The 22,080-nt window shown below is 38.0% G+C and overlaps 1 protein-coding gene across 3 annotated transcripts in view; it reads right to left on the reverse strand.

Annotated features, from left to right (window-relative positions):
• MICU3 (mitochondrial calcium uptake family member 3) overlaps positions 1 to 17,424 on the reverse strand; it is a 54,126-nt gene extending 36,702 nt beyond the window's left edge. For 2 of the 3 annotated variants that reach the window (XM_027735328.2, XM_027735329.2), the window contains exons 1-4: positions 17,049 to 17,421; positions 6,112 to 6,265; positions 2,249 to 2,280; positions 1,411 to 1,489 (exon numbers count right to left, since the gene is read on the reverse strand). In XM_027735328.2, the coding sequence (XP_027591129.2) occupies positions 1,411 to 1,489; positions 2,249 to 2,280; positions 6,112 to 6,265; positions 17,049 to 17,318 (535 nt within the window). In that variant the 5' untranslated portion in view covers positions 17,319 to 17,421. Of the gene's footprint in view, positions 1 to 1,410; positions 1,490 to 2,248; positions 2,281 to 6,111; positions 6,266 to 17,048 lie in introns of all 3 variants that reach the window. The other variant, XM_027735331.2, reaches the window with a different exon arrangement.
• Between the last annotated feature and the right edge of the window lie 4,656 nt (positions 17,425 to 22,080).

Here is a 22,080-nt window from a genome sequence, read left to right on the forward strand (position 1 = left end):
AATAAATAAAAAAACCCAACTAAATTAGAATTAAGGAGAGCTGAATTCTATTCCCATTCCTTTCACTGGCTTACTGAATGACATTATCAGTCCTAAGACCCATTGTATTTTCTCATATTATGTATAAAACTGGACAACAGAACTCACTTTTTTAGAAAGCATGCTGAAAAAATATCTAACTGCTAAAGTTTGTTACTAATTTTACCAGTTTGTTACGACAGTTTTGAGTCCTCCTAATTCCATCAACTTCTGTAGAACTTCTCTGGCAGAAAACTGGAGTAAGATACTGTTGAATCAAGGCTGCGCATATGGCAGACATTTTATTACAGGCTTAACAAGCAACATCCAGACATGTTTTTTAAAACTGATAATGTATTGATTTAAGAGATTCTGAGGTTGAATTTTTATGCAATTGATATTTCAAAAGTCAGCTAGATTATACAGAAAGCAGCCTAGAGCAAATAAATACATGGAAATACAGTGCAAAGATGTGCCAATTTCTGCTTCTCTAGAGTTCTGGTTGCACACTGAGAAAAAAAAGGGAGTGCCTTCATGACCTAGAGATTCAAGCCTAGGATCCTTCTCTGAGAGTAGGTTTATACTACTTAGTCCTTTAATAAATTTGAGCTGCATTTGATTGGAATTTTGTTGCTGGCATATTTATTTTAAACATCCATAAATTGTCTTTATTTTATAGCAAGTACTTGTGGCTGCTTTTAAAAATGTTTCAAACGCTCCACCAGACCTTTGCCATTCTGAATATAAGCAAATAAATATGCGGATAATTTATCATAAATAGCTTTTAAATGTCTGTTCAAGCCATCATTGTTTTTTACACTCTATATTTTTGGTTTTGAAGTTTTGATAGAGCTTATTAAGAAAGAAAAAAAAAGAGGAGACCAGGAGTGACTCTTGGCTCTTCATTTACCAATAATGTGAGTTTTAAAAGCTATCAAAGCCCTCATCTGCAGAACTTAAAGGGATATATAGCATTTCTGAAATTGTCACTTTGTGTTGTGTACAAAATGCTTATTCAGTGATATACAATACCATTACCGCCTTTGGAAATAAATCATATTATCAAACTTATTTAAAAAAAAAGATATTGTGTCTTTATTAAAATACTCTGTCTATATACCATTCATTGCAACAAACTGAACCTGAAACATTCAACATGAGTTTAACAAACTCTAAGACACAAATTCACCTGAAGAGGCTAGCTGTAAGATGGCATCATTAAAACACTGTAGAAATTAAAAGGAATTTTTCCATGCTGTAAAATGGAGAAAGCAAGGACAAACTTTTTATCTTTTTGAAATTGTGATACATATGAAAGTACAACTTCACTTTAACCACAACAAATTAATACAGTGATAATTTGGTTCAGGAAAATAAGTTTTCATCAATCACCTTTCTCATTAAGGTTACGGAAAAGTTTGGATGATCCTTTCCAAACTGGTGGTGTCTCCATAAGGATCTGATTCAGTTCCTAAAAAATAAGATTTAAAAAATATAAAAGCATATAGTTCAATATTTAATGAAGAAGTCAACACATTACGAGTAAATTCTAGGAAATCAATATAAAAGATAAGAAACTTCAAGCAAATTACCAGTTAATTTAACTGCAGTTACCACAATCATTTTGAAAGAACTCAAGCACCATATAAATTTTGCACACACAATTATTGCAAGTATTACTCATCTGCATGAATGCAATGTATTTGTGGCTGGAATTACTCACCACTGATCATATTCAGTGAAGCCAAGGATAAGTTTCCCTGCATTTCAGTAGTCTTCATACAAAATCCAAGCAACTGTTCTTTTAAAACACTCAGCCTGAACTAAAGCAAACTTCACCCATGAATATGAATGTATTTTCCTTAAAATACAGGGAAACAGAGTGCTTCTGCAGTTACAGAAATGTGGGGGAAAAAAAAAAAGTAAGAGGCACTTAAACACCACAAAAAGGGAGAGTGGCATAAGTATTTCAGTCAGTTTGGGATATACCTGTTACACCTAGACACTAAGAAATGCAGGCAGATATGGACTGAGGAAGCAACTGCCAAAGGCTAGAGGAATTCAGTAAATAACAGGCACAACTTCTAAAGCATCTTAGAGATTCTGGATTCCACTGACTCTGAAGTTACAACGAGGAAGAAATTAAACTGTCCTGTGACTCTGTTTACATACTGAATGAAAGTAACTATCAAAATATATGGTTATAAGACACACAGGAATTAATGCCCACCTGCTTTGAAAGGGATCGCCACTTTTTAGCACCTGCAACAAAAGACAAAGTCATGAGCTCACAGCATTTAGTTTTGCCAATGTGATGTCATAAAAACTAGACTGCATTACACTGTGTTTTCAAGACAAAGAAGTAGTATTTTCCTTACTCCATGAGTATAACCTTTAACCTGCCTCCAAAAAAATTATCTTTATGTTATTTAAAAAAAATTAGCTTAATACATACCTGAAGTCCTAACTTTAAAGAAACAATTCAGATGTATAGTTTTTAATCCAACTCTGCTTCAGTGAGAGAAAAGACTTTCAACCTCCAAAATACATCCTTAAAACATTAACAGGAAATGGTTTCCTGTTTTCAGCTTTCAATATTCTGAAATGATTATTTAGTAGCAGTAGTATTACAATGCAGATTGTAGGGAGACCTAAATTCTGGCCCTTGCTTCAGGGACCACTGATACATTTTAAAGCAAACACAGAAAAAAAAAGACCTTAAAACTACACCAGGCACTAAGACCCTCTTCAGCCCTTCCTAGTAACTCAGATTCATGCTTCCTTTTACAGGAAGCATGTTTTAAATGAACCTCTGTCAGGTTCATTTCTTTTTAAGTTATAACAGAAGAGCTGAAGAGGGCCTCCAATTCAGAACTGCTCATTAGCACTGAAAACTGGTTATGACTGACCAGATCCTTTCTTCCTAACATCTTAACTCCAGGCACAGAGGAAAATACTCATATTCAACAAGAGTTATACATAACCATTCAAGAATTCAAAACTTGAGGTCTATCCCCACCCTCTCAAGACAAATATTTGCACAGATGCAATAAATATTAAGACATGGTTCTGTGAATATCAGAATTCACAAGGGTACAAAAAGTAGCATTGCATGTGATCAAATCCATAAATTTTTGGTGGGTAAGGGCTCCTTTTTGTAGAGCAAAACACACTGTGGTACTAGAAATCCCTTTCCCATGCTCCATTAAATAATTAACACAATACAGAAGCTACTTACTACAGTCTTCTATTAGTTCATAGTTAAAAACTGACTGAAATTAATTTTACATCTTGGTAAAGGTTTGCACCGAGGCAGTCCACAAATCCCACTCTAACTACGGGGGAGTTATATCAAACAACATCATAACACAAGCTAACAGATTTTCATATACTTTTCACCTTATTTTTTAAAATTCAATTAAAGTCTTGTCTCAGAAAACTAAATAAACTCCCCCAAAACGACCTCATTTACCATACAAATCCATATATGGATTGGAGAATATATATATCTAATATATATATAATTTATATATCTAATTTTATATCTAATATATATATCTAATTTATATATCTAATTTTCCAATCAGATAATGTTCCAGTCTCATACATTATATACGTATTTTCTTTCTAGACAAGTCAGTGAAGATCTAAGTGTATATTCATACTTCTTACAGTTAAGGTTAAAATTACTGTAGTTAGCACTACAGGGAACAAAATATATTTCCTCTTCTCATAACTGGCTGATACGAATGTATCAAGCTTGACTCTTAAAAATATTATATTTTCCCAAATGAAAGCCTGCACCATAAAGACAGCAGCAAGTTAATTATAGCAGTTATTTTCTATTTTCTATAATAAATGCCTGGAGTAAAAAGCTTCACTTTAGAAGAGAAAATATACTCTTATAATATTAGTTAGTGTTTAATCAAAAAAGGAAGTGAACACCCTCTTGACTTTTGTAGGGTTTACATGATTTCCAAAGTAAATCAATCACAATAGACGCATTCACTCCATCGCGAATCTCATTCAGGTCTAGTATTATTAGCTTTTCTATAAAGCAGACATAAAGAGCTACTATTATTATGCTTCAAAGGAGTTTTGTCAAAAAAGAAAAAATGCCAAGACCTTCCTAGTCTTCATCCATAAAACCTCCCACGTCTATGTTCTTTTTTCTTATGCAAAATATAGATGCTCTAGTATGTCAGCCTGAATGGACCCAATTATTTACAACCTGCAACATATTTATACAATGACCCCAAAAATACAAAATAAGATGTTTAGAACATCTAACATTTAACAAGGGTTAAAATTATCCCAGTCAGATATGAGAAGCTGGAAGTGGTAATCTGCGGGTCATCTATTTCACCTACTCCTATTTATCAGCCTTCTGTTCAAATGTCCCAGACAATATGACTTCCACTATAATCATCCACTTCTGCTTAGTTACAATCCTTAAAATAATTGTCAGCCATGTAGTCTCTGATATTAGTCTAAAAGTCTAAAGAACATCCAGGTTAGTTTTGCTTTTGGTCTCAGAGGCGAACTGGATGCACAGGAAGGATTTTGATACAAACAAGGTTTGCTACACTGAACTCAGAAGGGTGCCTTCTCAGATCTCAGGTCTCTTCTCCTTTGTAATGAGATAAACAGAATGTCCTTGTGAGTTAAATGCTTTTTGGTTTGGTTTTGTTTTTAAAATCTGAATACTTGCTTTGATAGAGGAGGAAGTATAAATTTTGTTAGCATGGGAAAATTTTAACAGCAAACCATACATATAGTGTGGTCAAGCCAGTCAAGCTGTCATAAAATGGAGTTAAACCAAATGTTTAACTGATGTCCAGTACATGTAGCACAAGTGCTTCATGACCATACACAGTGAAACCCAACTCCACAGTAATAGAAAAAGGAAGACTTGAAGGTCTGGGCAGAGGAAGTAGATGTAAATCATCGATGTGTATTTGTATTAAATCGTGTGATAAGCAATCTGCTTCCTCTCTTTTAACTGCAAAGCAAAAAAAAAAAAATAAAAAATTTTGCTTTCTGGTAAGAGTTTCAAAGTTTTGCAAGTTTTCCCCATCTAAGCTCTATCCTCTATCTTCACTGTTACAACAAGATTATATCTTTATTCAAAAGTTACAGAAGTTTTGATGTGCCATGGCTAAATTCTTTCCCTGTTTCATTACTGTTAGGAGAACAAAGGGAAAAAATTCAACATCTGCACAGAGCTTTAAGCTCTCCTCTGACTGTTTTAGTGCTGCTTTTGACTGTTCTCTATACTAGCTCTGTGGTGTAGACTTCATGAAGAAAGACCCAAGGTGAGTGATCACACATCACACCTGAGCAAAGATATTCACATTCCCCAGAAGTTGTGTGCTGCTACCAATGCACTGCAAACCTGAGGGGCAGGAAATCAAACTAGAACCGAAAGGGATCACCTTACTAATCAGTCACTCTTTGATACTTAAAGCAGAGATTTTACAATAAATGAACTAAAGTTGATAGTTGATTTTTCATTAATTTAACTAACACATAGTACTAACTCTGGCAATGTTAAAGTATAGAAAGTGGATCTCCCAGGGGACTGAATCTCTCAGTCAAAGCATGTTATTTAGAACGCTGTGATATAGTCAGAGAACCTTTGTGGGGCAAAACACTCCAACACGACAGCAAATGAGAATTTAAGATGGCAACATTCGCAAAAAAATGTTATCCTAAGTTATTTAGAGAACTCATATGTTGCCTGTTTATAGAATAACTATAAAGAGAAGGAAGCAAGAGTTTACAGCAATACTGGCCTGCTCTGAAAGGAACTGTGTCCATGGAAATGACACAACTTGCTGTCTTTCATGACTATTGAGTTGTTTGTGACCTTTACGAGAAGAAAGTTAAACTAATAGCAGATGTTTGCAATCTAGTAGCAATCAAGCATACTAATTGTATGCACTTGGATACCATTAAAAATAAAAATGTGGAAGGTGCAGTATCTCTCTACTACAGTCAGAAACAGAAATAGGAATCAAAAGCAAATGGAAAAATAACATACACTGCTGACATTTTTCCTAGCAATTTTATCATTATAAAACTCCTGCTTACATTTGGGTTCATCACTTGTAACAGCCTGAATGAAGTCACGTGGAGTCATATATAGCTGTCCTTCAAATTCTAAACTGGCAAACATACGAAACCGTTGCTCCCGAGGAGTTGCATAAAGGTGTAAATCTTCAAGGTCTGATCTGCTTTCTGTAACCTTCAAAGACAGAAGGAAACAATTTTAATGTACGAGAAAAGTTTTGGTTTACAATTGGCATTGCCATTCATCATAAAGGAACTGTAAACATAAAGGTGCATAGAGTGCAGTTGTTGGTATTCCACTGTAAATTCTTCTATGAATACTGCTGTTTCGAGTATCCAATGCAATTAAGCTACTGTACTTGGGGGAACAGAAGAAGAGAAGAGAACAATTATACCCGCAGAGTTACAAAAGTATAATATGGCATTATGTTCACACATCAGAAGAGTTTATATATGTCAAGAGTTTCTGGTACATTTACCAGCCAGCTGATTTACATGTCAACTTGGTAGTACAAAATGTTCTGAATTATTATATCTTTGTGTTACACTGCCAAACCTTTGAACAGAAAATATACTACTGCTATCTGAAAAGTTTTTTTAGCCCATAATGAGGCAAGCTGCTCTGTGGAATCAGTATCTTGAAGAAAACATAAGTATCCAATGTTTTTTCAGAGATGAAAACACCAAACCCAAACTGTTTCCTAAAAGGAAGAGCAATGATATAGCTAACTTCTCCCAGAATGCTAAAATAGTAATGCAGCATCTTATCAATGAAATATCCCAAGTTGCTTGTTATTCTTGTCATTTCATGCAGTACCCTAAAATGTCAAACTAAGGAAATGCAACAAGTAGCACATGATTTAACTAATATTATGCTTTCTTTTAACAACTAAGCAACAGACAAACAAACCTTGTTTTTCAGAGAGGCATCTAAACCCAAACAGAAGTTGGAAGATGTCTGCAGTGGCTGTCCACTAAGAGATAACTGACCTCAAATACAAACAGAAATTGGTTTTCCAAAACCCGTCTAAGAATAGACTTCCGATTTCAGCAATTAGAAGCAAAGGCACATTTATACCGGACAGTCAAAGATAGGGGCTCACTTTTCTTCAGCTTTCCAAACAAAGTCCTTAAAAAATAAAGCATTAGTAAGACTACTGCAGTGAAACAAAATTTTATGGCCTCCAGTTATAACTTGGATTAAATTAGATTGTAAAATAGACACATCAAAAATGAATGTGTCTAGAAGAGGTCAAACACTTTCTTTTTGGAAAAAAATTGATTTTATATAGGAGAGTCTTACTACTTCAATACTTTATCTAGGACACTTTCACCAGCCTTGTAGAAGGAAGAAAGACTACTGACTGTCTATTCCTCTTTCTGGACTGTCTCTAGTATTTTTAAAATCATTGCTTTGTGTCTGTATGTGTGAAAATGTTTTGTTTCAGTAGAAAAACCTGTCACAGAAAGTGAAAGAAACACTTATACAATAATTTTCACGAGACTGCTCTACAGACAAATATTCTGCACTTCTGCCTGAGAAGCAGCTTTAAACCTAGACTTTGTGTTTTTTATAATTTTCAAATGATTACCAAATTAAATATGGGGAGAAAAAAAAAAATCTAACAGCCAGTTAGATGACTACAAAGTCATCTTTAAATGATAAAAAGAAGCTAAATTCCTTTCTGACATACTCACATGCAAGCCAAAATATTTCTGTCCTATCTCACTGTTTGAATATTTTGGTCTTACTGATCCTTCAACAGTCCAGTGGCATTCAAGCTATGTCTTCATGTGGGATTTACACAACTCAATTGTTTTGATAGAGCTTGTAGTGACACAACTGATTATCCCTGTATTTGAAGTTTAATAATCTATCTTATTTTTGATACCTGTGTTATTTTATCACTATTACAAACATGTTTTTTGAATACATTCAGGTTGTAAGCATGAGTAATAAAGCAATATTCCTGCAAAGTCAATTTTCAGAAAAGAAACTGCTTCAAGGCCATATTACACATGCAGTATGTATAATTGATTGCAATCAGTCCTAATCAATCATACACAATCAAGGGAATCTGTAGATAATGTCTCTCTCAAATATCATCTTAGTTTTGATCACTGTTACCATTTTGAGAACATGTTCAGATTCTTTGCTCTCTCAAGAAATTCTGTCTCAGGTACCACTGCTTAGTATTTTGTTTGAGAGGCTGAGAAAAGCATTTGCTAAATTCTCAGACACATATTTCAACACTATCTTAAGGACTCTATGCTACTACAAGTATAAAATAACATGCTGCAAACATGGAATTTTCAAGACATGCTTAAACTTAATACATGTCAGTACTCAGGTCTGCAAAATCTTAACTTCTGCCTCATATTTCAATCGAGTTTCCCTCTGACTATATAGCAATGCCAATATTTCATGCTCTGGCTCAAAGTCATTGTCACCTGATATGAATACAGCCTGTCACCAAAAAGAGTAGTACCTCCCTAAAGGCCCAATACCCACATGCCATTGCTCTGCCACTTTATGTTCATTTTTCCAAGTGTCAAATTAGATAATGGAGCTGGTCTGACTGAGAACTTTTCTCTTGGTGGTGTTATTTTTTTAGCCAGATAAATGCCTGGATCTACTCCACAAGAACAGTTATTTGTTTCAAAACCTAGGCCACAGGAACTTACAGATTATGGAAAAGAAAATACCACCTGTTCCAGCAGCAAGCTCCACCTACTTCTAATTAAAGTGAAGGGAAAACTGCAAGCTTAAGCATAATTTTATTCCAAGGAATAAAACCACCACTTTATTTTAAACTCTGTGGTTTTATCTGAAAGAACCAAAACAAGTTATTTCTGCTATTGATCCAACATGAATTTAAATAAATGTACTCAGGGCTTAACATGTATTGGATGACTGGTCCATATACTAAATGTCCAAATAAAAGCAAGGTTTGGCTGCAGAAGACTCCAGGTACACACCTTAGTAAACTGACAAATAAAACCATCTTTGGAAATAATATTACTTTTTGTCCAAATGTCTTGTTTGGAGCTTTTTTGCTTCTATTACTGTTTAATAGATTAGGAACTATATGATCTTTAAGGTCCCTTCCAAACCAAAGCACTCTATGATTCTATGAACAAAACACAGAAAGTAGATGTTGGATACCTCTGGGAAGGTACTGTTGGTGAAGGAGTGAACTGCATTCACTAAGATTGCAATTTGTATTTGAAGTTTCAAGAGCTTATCCACCCTAAATCTCTCTGTAATTACCAACAATATTCAAACACTTTCATGAAAGTAAATCTCTTTGACAAACAAATGAGGGGGGGGAAGACCACAACTGAAACCAAGAATCTAGTTGGTAGACAAAATTTTCATCCTTCCAACTTCACAACTCAAGAAATAAATAAAAAGAGGCAAGACTGAAGTTTATGTGCGCTCACGAACAATATATTATCTTTTCCCTATTCTCAAAAAATTCTGAGTGTTAATAGTTGTAATCAAACAACTCATGGTTATCATCCTCCCACCCTTCTTCCCTCAAACTCTGGTACCTTGCTGCTCCATATTTCACCGCCCACTCCCTGTCCTCCTGTGCCATACCCTTGCAGAATGACTGAGGATGGAACACAGCACCTTTTTTGGGGTGTTTAAATCAGCTGAAGAGAAAAATTATCTTGGCCTACTTTCCTGCTGTTCCCTAACACAGAATTGTGCATACATATACCTAACTCCCCCATGGAGAAGACATTTCAAAGCACTTTCTAAAATGGATTCAGCACTTATCTGCAAACCACAATCAGTCAAAGAAAACAGAAGGGAACATTTTCCATAAGAAAGTCCATTTCAACATCAGGTTATTGAAACAAGGTAAGTAAAAATTAAATTGAAGACCAAATAGTAATTTGGTAGGGTACTTCTCTGAGTAGAGAGTATCATTCTTCAATTACGTGCACTTCCGTTTTCTATCTCTGCTACAAACATATTACAAACAGCCTAAAGTACCTGGGAAAGGCTTCAGAAGTTTCAAATTTATTACAGAAATGAAAATATGATAATGCTCTTATCATATTTTTACAGACACTTGACATTTTTAAGTCAATCAACTTTGAAATCATTCCTTGCAGAACCTCTTCAGAGTGACACCCCTCCATATTTCCTCCCTCTTCATAGAAAAAAATCTGAGTGAAGAAAATCTAGGCTTTCTATCAAACAAATTCAGTGTTCAAAATCCTTTCCCATTTTGGGTTCACCTTTCATGTTCTGTGTCTACCAACAGAGACAAGTCAAAATGCCCTGAAAGTCTGGTGCTGTCACCAATGGTGTCCATGTATTACTTGAACCATGGCCTAATCTCCATTTCTGGTCCCATGCTTATCTTACTAGCTTTCTTATCTCAGAGACATGCTCAGCCAGAATTTGGTATAACACAAATTAACCTGTATGGCCTTCCAGTGAATCCATGCAATAACTTTACATTGACAGCCTAACACATGGCATGAGCCCACAGTGGCATTAAAATAGTTAAAATTTTACAGCAGTTATGACCCCAAACTCTCTGAAAATATCAATAAGTATTAATGATGTAGCTCAGATTCACTGTGAGTAAAGTGCAGAAGACAAAATGCTACATAATTACTCTTTCTATTAAAAACCACAAATGTTCTTTGTCAAGTGTGAGTCTTGTACTATATTAGGTCAGTAATTCGGAAGTCTTTATTCTGTGACAAAAAATCTAATTTTTCCACAGAAACAAGCTTAAATCCAGATACAGAAATCCTCTCTTGGAAATTTAAAAACTGATGCCTATAAGCTTATAAAGCTCTACAGAAGTAATCTGCAAGAATCCTTTATCAAAACCCAGAATACTAGTCCAACTCCTAGATTCTGAGAATACCTACAAATAATGCAAAATATTTTACAGAACAAACAGGTAAAAATATACATGCTGTTTGCATGTGAGGCAAAACGCTCCAGCAGTATCACATTAAAAAAAAAAAATCACAACTTTGCTGTGTTCCAAGTCAATTCAGTATTCTCTTGCTTTTTCCAACTGAGATAAAGGTGAGACTATTTTAGCTAAAGAAGCCAACATTTACTACTAAAAGTACATTTTGCTTGCAGTCAAAATTATGTTTGTTGTAGTAGTTTAATCTTTAATTTATTTCAAGTGAGTAACTTTCTTTGAATTTTTGCTTGCAAAGTAATCTGTCTTCCATCAATGAGAATCTGTGCAAATCATTAAAATAAAAAGGTTTTCAAAGCAATGCTGTTCCTAACTTCCTTCGTTTATATTTGACTTCAGGCTTATTTAATATGCTCCCATGTAGATAAAAGTAGCACAATTCTGTTTTCATGCTGGGTGGCCAAAAGGTTAAACGTCAAGTTCCCAGTGTGGGAAAATCCCAAAGTAGACAAAACTGTTTTGATGCTTACTGAAGTTGTCTTTCTAGCAGACAACTTAGATGTAGTACAGCCAACAATTCTGTTAGTTGATCCTGCTTCACTGAGACACAGACATTATTATATTAAAGTATTTACAAGCACAGGAAGCTAGAGTGTATCTAAAATGCTGTAAAAAGGGCCATGTTCAAGTACAATTGTGTTACAGGAAATCCTTGGGTAACAGTGTTTAACTGTAAGCACAGCTATTCAGAAATCCTTCGAAGTAAGTATTATGCTAAAATATTCTCCAACAGTCCTTCTTACATTAGTTTCACATGGAAGTTACTTGACCTCTAGCAGCTCAAGAAGCTTTAGTCAGTGTGTATATCCTGCACATGCTTCACTGCATGCAGCACTAAAACATACAAGTAGCTGCATCCATCTGTCCCAAACATGCATTATCCTTTTTTAACATTAGGAGGAACACAGAATTAATGATGAAAGGTAAACCTTCCTTTTCCTTCAGCATGGCTCTCACTACAGCTGGCTGGCAAGTTGTATTCTTCTTGGGATGATGCCAGTGAGGAGCTTCATCTGTGATCTGTGAAGAGTAAACCATCTTCCTACGTTTGGCAATTGACCTACGACATGAAAAAGCATTTGCTACAAGTGGCTTCTGTAAAAATGATGCTCATGCATCTTTTGGAACAGCATCCTCTTCGAGCAGGCAGGAGAGTCTCTTTCCTAGGGAAGTTTGCCTTGCTTTTTGGAGTTAAAAGTTTTGTTCTTCATTTCATGGAGATGGAAATACATGACATAATGCACTTAGAAACGTGCTGCTACAAATAAACTTGACCTTTTGAGTATTTTCACAAAAAGGGAATTTGACAGTGCTGCTGAGGTACGAGGAAAAACCCTCTGGAAAACTCCGAAGTATGCAGCTTCCTTCTCCTGGAAATCAATGTGCCTTCAAGAAATGTGATAAAGTACACATTCCATGTCTGTCTCTCCCTGCCTCCCTTTTAATACCTAAATCACCTCTAAAGGAAATGACTCTTAGAGACCAACTCCTAAAAATAAATAGAGGCCTGGAGTTCACTACCTTTAAGCAATGACAACATGACTACAAAAAAGATCTCTTAGGAGTGCAAGAGACATCATGTGTATTGCCAAGACCATTTTAATAAGTTTTACTAATAACACTGGACTTCTGGAGGTAAGAAACTGGACGACAGTATTAATTTCTCTGAGGAACTCTGGCACTGTATTATGTTTTTAGAAAATTGTTATATTTCTTTGAAAGAAACATGATACACAGCTGTTCCAACAAGGTAAATACTTCATAAGCAGTATGTTAGATCAGGGCTCTTCTTGGGTCAATATCATTCTCAGTTACCAGTATAGAGAACCTGTATCAAAATAACAGTTCATTCAAAGAGATTCCTGCTCTGCATAAGCATCTCCTAGACTTTAAAGGAGCTGTCAGCCAGCAGAGTTCTTCCAGTCTTCACCAAAACCTTCAGACACAAAACCAGCTCCTCCCAGTGCAGAATTTTACTTTGATTCTGAGGCAGCAGTCTTGGAATTAAAGCTGCTGCTTTATTACAGCGTACAAGATTTCACTCAAGGTAATCACATATAAAGCTGTCATGACTGGAATTTTTCTCAGAAAGCATCTGGGAAAAGGTAATCCTGTAGGGAGCTTAGCTTCATGCTGCTTCTGTAACAGATTTTACTCTCCACCAGAACACCTCCAGTGATATGCTCGATCAACCAAGTATACTTTTTCACTGATCACATGATCTTTGTCTGATCAAAATGCCTGCCACACCACTGACCCCATATTGGTGATGCATATCATAGCTTACTTGACTTCTAACAAAGAGCATCTTCTCACTCATCTGTACATAAATTCACAAATCTATTGCTCATCAGGTTTCATACTGTAAAAGCCTCATTGAACACGGGGACAGATGTGCAGGCCATTTTGACACAATGTTTCTCTACGAGTCTCAAACACATTTTTTTTCCAGTTACTCTCAAATGGTGTGACTCATTTCTGAACTGGCCAAGAAAGTGTCCCATCAACATCTGTGTAATCATCATTATTACTCTTGGAATCTAAAAGCCCCTTTAAAATTTACTTGTTCCATAAATCCTAGATGACAGCAGTAGGACAAAGCAACTAACTAGCAAGATATATATGATAATCTTATATTCTTAAATATGCCATCGCTACTGCCAAGCATTATTTCGACTCAGTGACAGAATCTCGTGAAAAGTCAACCGTAGTGACACTAACTGGGACCAGCAAACTCTCAAAATACTTTCACAAGCCATATGAAAATTACCTGGAAGCAGGTGACCTGCCAGAAAAGAAAGTTGTTCTTTGACAGTCAAGATGTAAACTAGGTTAACTGTCATTTTTTAGTATTTGGTGGTATCAGAAAACTGTTCAGCTGCCTGCTGGAGCTGCCTAGATGAAACAAGATGGCCATTTCACTTATTAAGCTTTTACAGAAATTCTTCTGAAGAAACAAGAGAGACACATGGGAATTCAAGACTAGATATTATACTTAGTTTGGCTTTCTTTACACTAGTTGGTGTGGTGTTACGTTTTGGATTTGTGACCAAAACAGTGTAGATAACATAGAGATATCTCAGCTATTGCTGAGCAGCACTGGCACATTGTCAAGGCTCATTCTGCTTCTCACAGTGTCCCACCAGCAAGATAACTGGGGAGGCACAAGAAGCTGGGAGAGGACACAGCTGGGACAGCTGACCCCAACTCACCAAAGAAAGATTCCATACAATATAACTGTGCTCCGTAATAAAAGCTTTGGGGAAGAAAGAGGAAATGGACACACACACATTCGGAGTGATGGCATTTGTCTTCTCAAGTCACCATTATGTGTAATGGAGCCCTGTTTTCCTGGGGATGGCTGAACACCTTCCTACCCATGGGAAGCAGTGAACGAATTCCTTATTTTGGTTTGCTTGTGTGGCTTTTGCTCTGCCTGTTAAATGTCTTTATCTGAACGCATTAGTTTTCTCACTTTTACACTACCAGCTCTCCCTGCCATCCTACTGTGGGAGGGTCAGCAAGTGGCTGTGTGGTGCTGTGTGGTGCCTGCTAGCCAAGGTTAAACCCCAACGTTATAGATGAGACAGCTGCAGCTATCTTGAATCCTTGCAAACACTCTGAGTATCTAAATATTTTACTTTTTTACTGAATATCACTTTTTGTGATACTGTTTTCAGTTATAAACTTACTTTGTGTTAACCATTAAAAATGAAATTATCCACTCTCAGTTGCTGTTTCAGAACAATTTTTTTTTGAATGAACACAAAAAACTGTGGGAGGAGATAGATTCCTTTTTCCCACATTAGAACACTTAAAAATTTTTAAGACTCTCTGACAAGTCTATGTTTATACAAGTCTATACATTATGGCTGTCTATGTTTTAAAGATTTAAAGGATTTCAGGTCTTGCAGGGGCTGGTCACTTTAGTGTCAGGACTGAGGTTTTTTTTTTTAGAGGTTATTCTGTCCCCCGGGGGTGATGCAAGAAACCAACAGTGTAACTGCTTTCACCAGCTAGCTGCTGTAGATCTCTCTACCAAGACACTGACAGCAGAGATACCCGCTACTTCTTGCTTCCAGTGGTCTAAGCAAATGCATTTGGGAAAAGCACGCTGCTAGAGGGAAAAATAAGGAAGAAACACACAAGTGGAAATATTAGGATGAAACAGAAAAGTGTGGCTTGGATAGAGGAGAAAAAAAAAAGCTGTTGCATTATTTGCTTTGGTGTAATGAAACGCAGACTGAGATAGGAAATGAGATGGGGGAACTAGGGAAATGGGAAAGTGCGGGAGGGACAAACCTCGAAAGCCCCAGAAAACAATGTCAGACTTTATGCATCAGGAATAAAGAAGAAACATCCAAAAGCAGCTAGAAAGAATCCCAAGATACTTGACCCTCATCATTCGTTGTTGGTCAGTACTTGACAGAATTGTAAAAATCTCCTAACAAAACATGCACCACAGTTCCATCAAACTCATCTATACAGAAGCTGCAGATTATCATCCTCCAGCCATTAGTCTAAACACACTCCGCAGTATATCCAAGAGCTCCAGCCTTGATCCTAATAACACTGACACTTTTATGATTTTTCACAACAGAATTTTCTACTTCCAACATTATTATGCTTTTTAAACTGTTAAACTCTATTAAGGTTGCAAGCTCAGCCCTTAAAATTAGGAATTAAAAAAGTTATTGTCACTACCATGAATACCATTCAATGGAATTTGAACAGTATTCACATCCTTTTTTCCATCTCTGGAGATGTTTCACAAATCTGTAGTGAGAGAGTTGGTGCTCATCATAGATCTAGAAGGCAATTATAAATGGATCACAGATAGAGCCTGTGTTTGTCTTCAAAAAAATAGCCCGTGTATACATAGAAAATACATTTTACATATTTTTTTTAATTAAAATATAACCTTAATTCTAAATTTGCAACCTCAGTCCTTTTACAGTGATGTATCTGAAAATTCATAATTATACATCTGACTAAATGAATTGACTTTTCTAGGGTGCAGGAGCCATATTTCCCCTGAAAAACGACTGAGAATTAAGACTAGCCAAGTAAAACAGTGTTAAGTTCTGTCAAATCAAAACAGTATGAAAACCTGGAGGAGTTTGTCTTCAGTCCTCTATGCCACAGTAACACACTCAAGAAACAAGTACATGAATAAGCAAAAACACCTGGCTCAACTTCCCTTCATAAAGGATGCTGCCGGCAGAATCTGCATTTCAGCTAATGACACAGGGCAAAAGGGCTGATAACATTCATTCTTAAGACCAAGGCCTCTGCTGCAAAAATGCAGATCCTGCTCCCAAAGACAGTTTAAAATAAACTTGGTATACAGAAAGCAGGCCACTTGCACCACTGATTTCCAGTCTTAGCAGATCTCATACTGACAAACTGCCTAATCATAGCTCTCGACATTTTTAAATGAAAAAAACCCCACCCCTACCATTACCACATGTTATGCATGTCACGGTGCGGAGTATCTCCCTATCACTTCATTTTCCAGGTAAACTCCAACTGTTTCTTGTCACCCCTGGTTACTCAACCTGTGTTTTCTCTGAACTAGTTCAGCTGAAGCGTTATTTGTCATAATGTTGTCACTTTGTACGCAGCTCTGCGTAAACCTTTCACTCTACAGGAAATTTTATACTAAATCGATAACTGTCCTAAGTATAAAGAAGCTGAACTCAGGTTTTGAGCTGCTCTATTTGCAAACCGGCACTCTCTATTAAGGAAAGGTTCGGACAACACCCGAGACGAGGCGCAGCCAAGGCGCGTCAGTGCCCGCTACCCGCCGCGCTCCGGTGACAGCCCGTCTCTCCCGAGGGGTCACAGCTCCTCCCGGGGCCCTGCCTCGCCTCCTGGCCCCGGGCCGGCCCCACGCAGGGTCACCTCTGCGCCACAGCCCGGGAAGCGCCCCCCCGGCCGGCCGCCCCTGGCAGACACGGTCCCGCTGCGAAAGGACGCGCACACACCTACCGTCTCCTTGGCAGCGGCCGCCACGGGGATAGGGAGCAGCGCCCGGGCCCCTGCCGGCTCCCGGGAGGGCTCCCGCCGGCGCTCGGACAGCCGGTACCCCGCGTACCCGGCGAGAGCCGCCCCCGCTGCCGCCAAGCCCAGCTCCCGCCGCCACCGCCGCGGCCCCGCCGGCCCGACCCCGCCGCCGCCCCACAGCCGCCGCGCCGGCGGAGCGCCGGGCGCGGGCCCCAGGCGGCGGCGCCACCGCAGGAGGGAGCGCAGGGCGGCCATGGCCCCCTCCGCCCCAGCGCCGGGCGCTCCGAGCCCCCGGTGCCGGCAGAAGCCTCGCGAGAAGCGGGGAAGGGGAGGGGAACCGAGCGGCCCCGGCAGGCCCCGCCCCGCCCGCGCCACCGGGCGCCCCGCGGGCACCGCGCCGGGATCCGGCTGCCGGCTCCAGGGATGGGCAGCAGTCCGCGGCGGGATGTGCGGTGCCACTGGCGGGCCGCCGCCAAGTTAGTGGAGATACGAGGTGGTCAGACCAAACACGAAGAACGGGCACGGCCCTGGATCCGCCCAGTTCAAGCCAAAGTGCCTGGGAAAGGGGATGCGTGGGAACTGCCGCGACTGCGGGCAGAGCTGGCGCGTGTGCCGTGGGTCCTCGGTAACGTGCTCTAGAGCCTGACCGCGTGATTCCAGGGCCGTGCTCCCAAGGGAGTGTGCCGCACGACGCAGCATCTTTGCCATGTCGGCAGCCTCTCCTCTGATAAATACTCTTGGCGGCAGGTAGCCTCCTTAGCATAACCAAGCAGTAGTTAAAGACCAGTGGTGAAAGATGAGCGTGGTCTTTTGTCCCTACCTGGTGCTGATGGGCGATACACTTCGTCAGGCATTTCATATTAGGCCATTCTTCCATGGTGCAACCTGCATCACCACCTAGGTTTCCTTGAAACTTCATAAACTGCAAACAAACACTTCAAGATATAGCACACTGTATGGCATTTTTTTGCAATGGCCAAGTAGAGCCTCAGTCTTTTTCTTTTGTACATAACTTTTTTCCCAAGTTTCAGCCTATTATCCTTTTTTCCCCCCTAAAACTTTGATGGCTTTGTATATTATTATGAAAAATATTTTGGAAAATACACAAACCATAACTCATTTCAATAGCTTTAAGACACTCTCGTGCATTTTCATATTCTAAAAAACATTTCAGTGACGCAGTGATACTGTATCAAGGGAAAAGTGTGCCCGTGTTTGTCAACAGACAGTCTGTCCGTTCATGCAACTCTAAGCATGGCCATGGTTGAATTTCCTCAGAGCTACAGCTGGAAAGGCAGGTATCTGGGCTGAATGATAGGTTTACTGCATTTCTTTCAAAATTTTAGAATACTGTAAGCAAATTCATCCCTCAAGTAATTCCCTTGACTTCATTATTCCCATCTGTCAAAACCTTTTTTTTTATTTTTTTATCTAAGCTTTATTTTATAGTATGCTGTATGTATGATTCCCAGTCAAAAGTCATCTCCAAATCTGAGTTATATCTCAGATATCTCACATATTGACTAAAAGCCAATATGTGTGTGTCAAGGCAATAATAGTTTCAGATGCTTAATATGACTGAAACTCGAGTACTTTTCCTGCAGTTACATGACTAACCATCTAGTCTGTAAAATTCTGTAGAATGTGTCTCGAATCTTTTCAGTTCTAGCTGCCTCATTAGGAGACATCATTCACCAATACCATTACCTTTTTCAAATAGCCTACTTTTTCTGTTTGGCTGGGAAAGAAACCACTTTTGGTCAATGTAGTGTCCCAAAGTAAAGCTATTAGGAGCTCATCAATCATGTAAACTGTGGACATGAACCATGATTTATCTCCCTGTTCACATTGTTTCCCTGAAATTGGTAAGACACATTTTAATGACTTTTCAATAACACCTTTAGGCTAAATTTTTTTCACTTCAAAAAATCCAATACACATCTGCAGCTACTTACACCTGGATATATTAGTCAGAACTTCCCTGGTGAGCTGTTTGCTCAGGAACAAGAGCAAAATTTATTTGTGCAGCAAGTCAAAAAACATAAGCTGCCTGCACATCTTATATGCACAGATTCAGAAAGCATGTAATTTAAATAAATCAAGGTGGTTTTAATCCAATGATTCACTTAGAGAACTAATAAAAAAGCTGCCAAAGGAGGCATTTGAATGTTGATATATGGAAACGATCTATTCTCACTGGATGTAACCATGTAAATGTGTGCTTGCTACCTAGCTTCTCCATCGCATTCTGCTTTTACAGGAGTTTATTCATGTGTGTCCGTGAAAACATGGACAAAAAAATCAAGAATCTTAAAAAGCCCTATGAATTTCTGACTTAATGTAAAGAAATAAAAGAAATGAAGGTGTAAGAAATGCAGAACTCGCTTTCCATAGGAAAAGAATTTTTTTCAGCATAGTTTTTCTCTCATTTGAGTTTTTGTGAATACGTAGATATACTTATATATACATGTATGCATACATACCTGCAACTGTATCTGTTCGGAAGAGAAAGTTGTGAATGTTTTTTAAATCTGCATGTATTGCATTTTAAAAGCTTTTGATCATCAGACTATGATCTGATTTGTACACGGAGCCTTGGAAAAGGTTCTGTTCTTTCTAGTAAATTCTATGCAAAAATACACCTTGTTTCACTCAGACTTGCAGTGCTCAGAAAGGCACTTGCAACTTCTGCATGTTCTGCTTGCCTTGTTGAAAGCAGCCAACCATGTTTTCTTGTCCAAATCAAGGAAGAATCTTGAACTGACTGTGATACCCAGGTATCTGTAGCTGGACATACCCTTTTATGTTATGCTTCATGGTTTTTGTTCTGCCAGGTGTTTTCTTCCTCATGTATTCATGAACCCTCCCAGTATTTTATTATGTCATTAAAAATTTACGGCTGGCACAGCAGTGTTGTAAGGGAGTTCTAAAATTAATAAAGGTGCAATAAATTGCAGGACATACAGTTTTATACCAACCAGGATCTTTATAGATACACAGATCTCTCTCTCTTTTTATCTATCTATCTATCTATCTATCTATCTATAGACTATCTGTGAAAGATTGCAGTCCCTTGCTTTGTCCACTCCCTTTGTAGGCACCGGATTTTGCTTATGACAGCATGCTATTCTTGGTAAATATACAGTAATTATATTGTCTTTAGAAGCCAGAACTACTTGCTATGGAAATAAAAACTCAACCACATATGTATTTGTTCAATGACATTGAAAGTGCCGTCTCTAGGAAGTATATGTAGAGTTGATTAGATTGTACTGTATACTTTAAGTTGAATTATGTACTCTTGTAAAAACTCTCTTCCAAATTATTTAACTTCCCATGGTAGAGTCTCAGAAGGTGCAAAAAAAAAATCTTTAGTGTTATCTTTTCCTGTCACATGACTAGTGCAAACACACAAAAAAAATCTTATCTTTTTGTTTCTTTTCTGGTACTTTATAGAACAGCATAACCGGTTTAGTGCCCAGACATTAAAGACTCCACTCGGAAAAGATCGATGTTGTGTATTCCACTCTACTTTAAATGTTTCCATTATATAACAGGAAAGATTTAGCCATAAGGGTCTTTCAGTGTGTGATGGCTGAAGATTTTTTTTTTTAAAAAAGCCATCCTTCTCTACTGGAGACAGTGGTGCCATCTGACCAGAAAACCCCTATACTATTTGTAGGACTTGAAGGTTCTTCTTGGACCCAGGAACAGTACCTGTACAGGAGCATCTTTAGGCTGAGAAGAATATACCTCCTCCATTCAGCTGTACCATCCTAGTGTATGTACTGCAACTCAGCAGCTGTGATGAGCAGTTTCATCTTGACCTGCCAGTCATGTCAATAAAAATACTTGATGTGTGTTTCAAACGTTTTAGGTATATTTGAGTAATCAGTGTACAGGCCACTTGAGAAATAGGTGCCATATAGATTATTCAGCTTTGATCTATTTCTTTGATTTAGCACTACAATTAAGTAGATTTGCTTCAAAGAGAAAGCTCATTGGTTGATGTTTTACACTGATGTGATAATGTTTACACAGATGTGCTTTGAAATCTCGATTATGGTGGATTTTTGGGTCCCACCACATGACAGGCTCCTGTTATCTAAAAGGTAAAATAATATAACATCTATCTGTAACTGCCTTCAGAGCGGGTCTGCCTGTGCTCTCTTCTGAGGTGATTTATCTGATCATTGTATTTAGCATTAATTTTTTCAGTTTTAAATCCTTCCACAGTAAATCACTTGCTTTAAAGCAGCCTTTTTATAATTCAGGTGCACACAGGGGCAGTACTTAGGACTGCAGTGATGAAAAGGTGTAGCATTACCTGCTTTAAAGCACCTGCCAATTAATTAGCCCTATACTCTCCGTAGCAAATAAAGGTAAGCAATCAAATCCATTTGATCTCTCAGATTTAGACTGTGACTGAAAAGACCACGAAGCAAGACGGGAGAACTAATCTCTCATGATTCTCTGCAACTTTTTTGTTTAAATGAAACCTTAAACTGCCAAGTGATTCTCTTGAACTTTTGAAAGAATTAACTATGAAAGATCTTTGCATTTTATACTCTAATACTGTGTTTTAACATAGGCAAGGAACTGCATTGCGTTCTTAAATGCTAAGATGGGTCATGTCGTTTCAGCCCTAAAATTCATTAGACCTTACAGAAAAAACAGGAAAGATAGCAAAAGTTAAGCTCTTAGATTTAATATAACGTTGTTTTACCATTGCTGATAATGAATGAACATGTGTTCCACCAATGCATTTACATGCATGAACTATTCTAATTTGGGGATAAAAAAAGCATACGCTCATCTCGAACAGGACAGCAGAGTGCCAAACTGTTTCAAAACGCTGTGGAAAGACAGCAGGGAACTTTCAGTAGATGATATTGCTAATTTGTGATGTTCCCAGACTTTGGCTATGGGCCCAATGCAAAACCCCAAAGAAGATGGATTAGATGAGCCACCTCTCAATCTTTCTTTCTTTTTCTCGGCAAGTTTTGAAAATATTTAT

The sequence above is a fragment of the Pipra filicauda genome, unplaced genomic scaffold (assembly GCF_003945595.2).
Source record: "Pipra filicauda isolate LSUMZ 115617 unplaced genomic scaffold, ASM394559v2 scaffold57_size4234018_pilon, whole genome shotgun sequence".
Lineage (NCBI taxonomy): Eukaryota > Metazoa > Chordata > Aves > Passeriformes > Pipridae > Pipra > Pipra filicauda.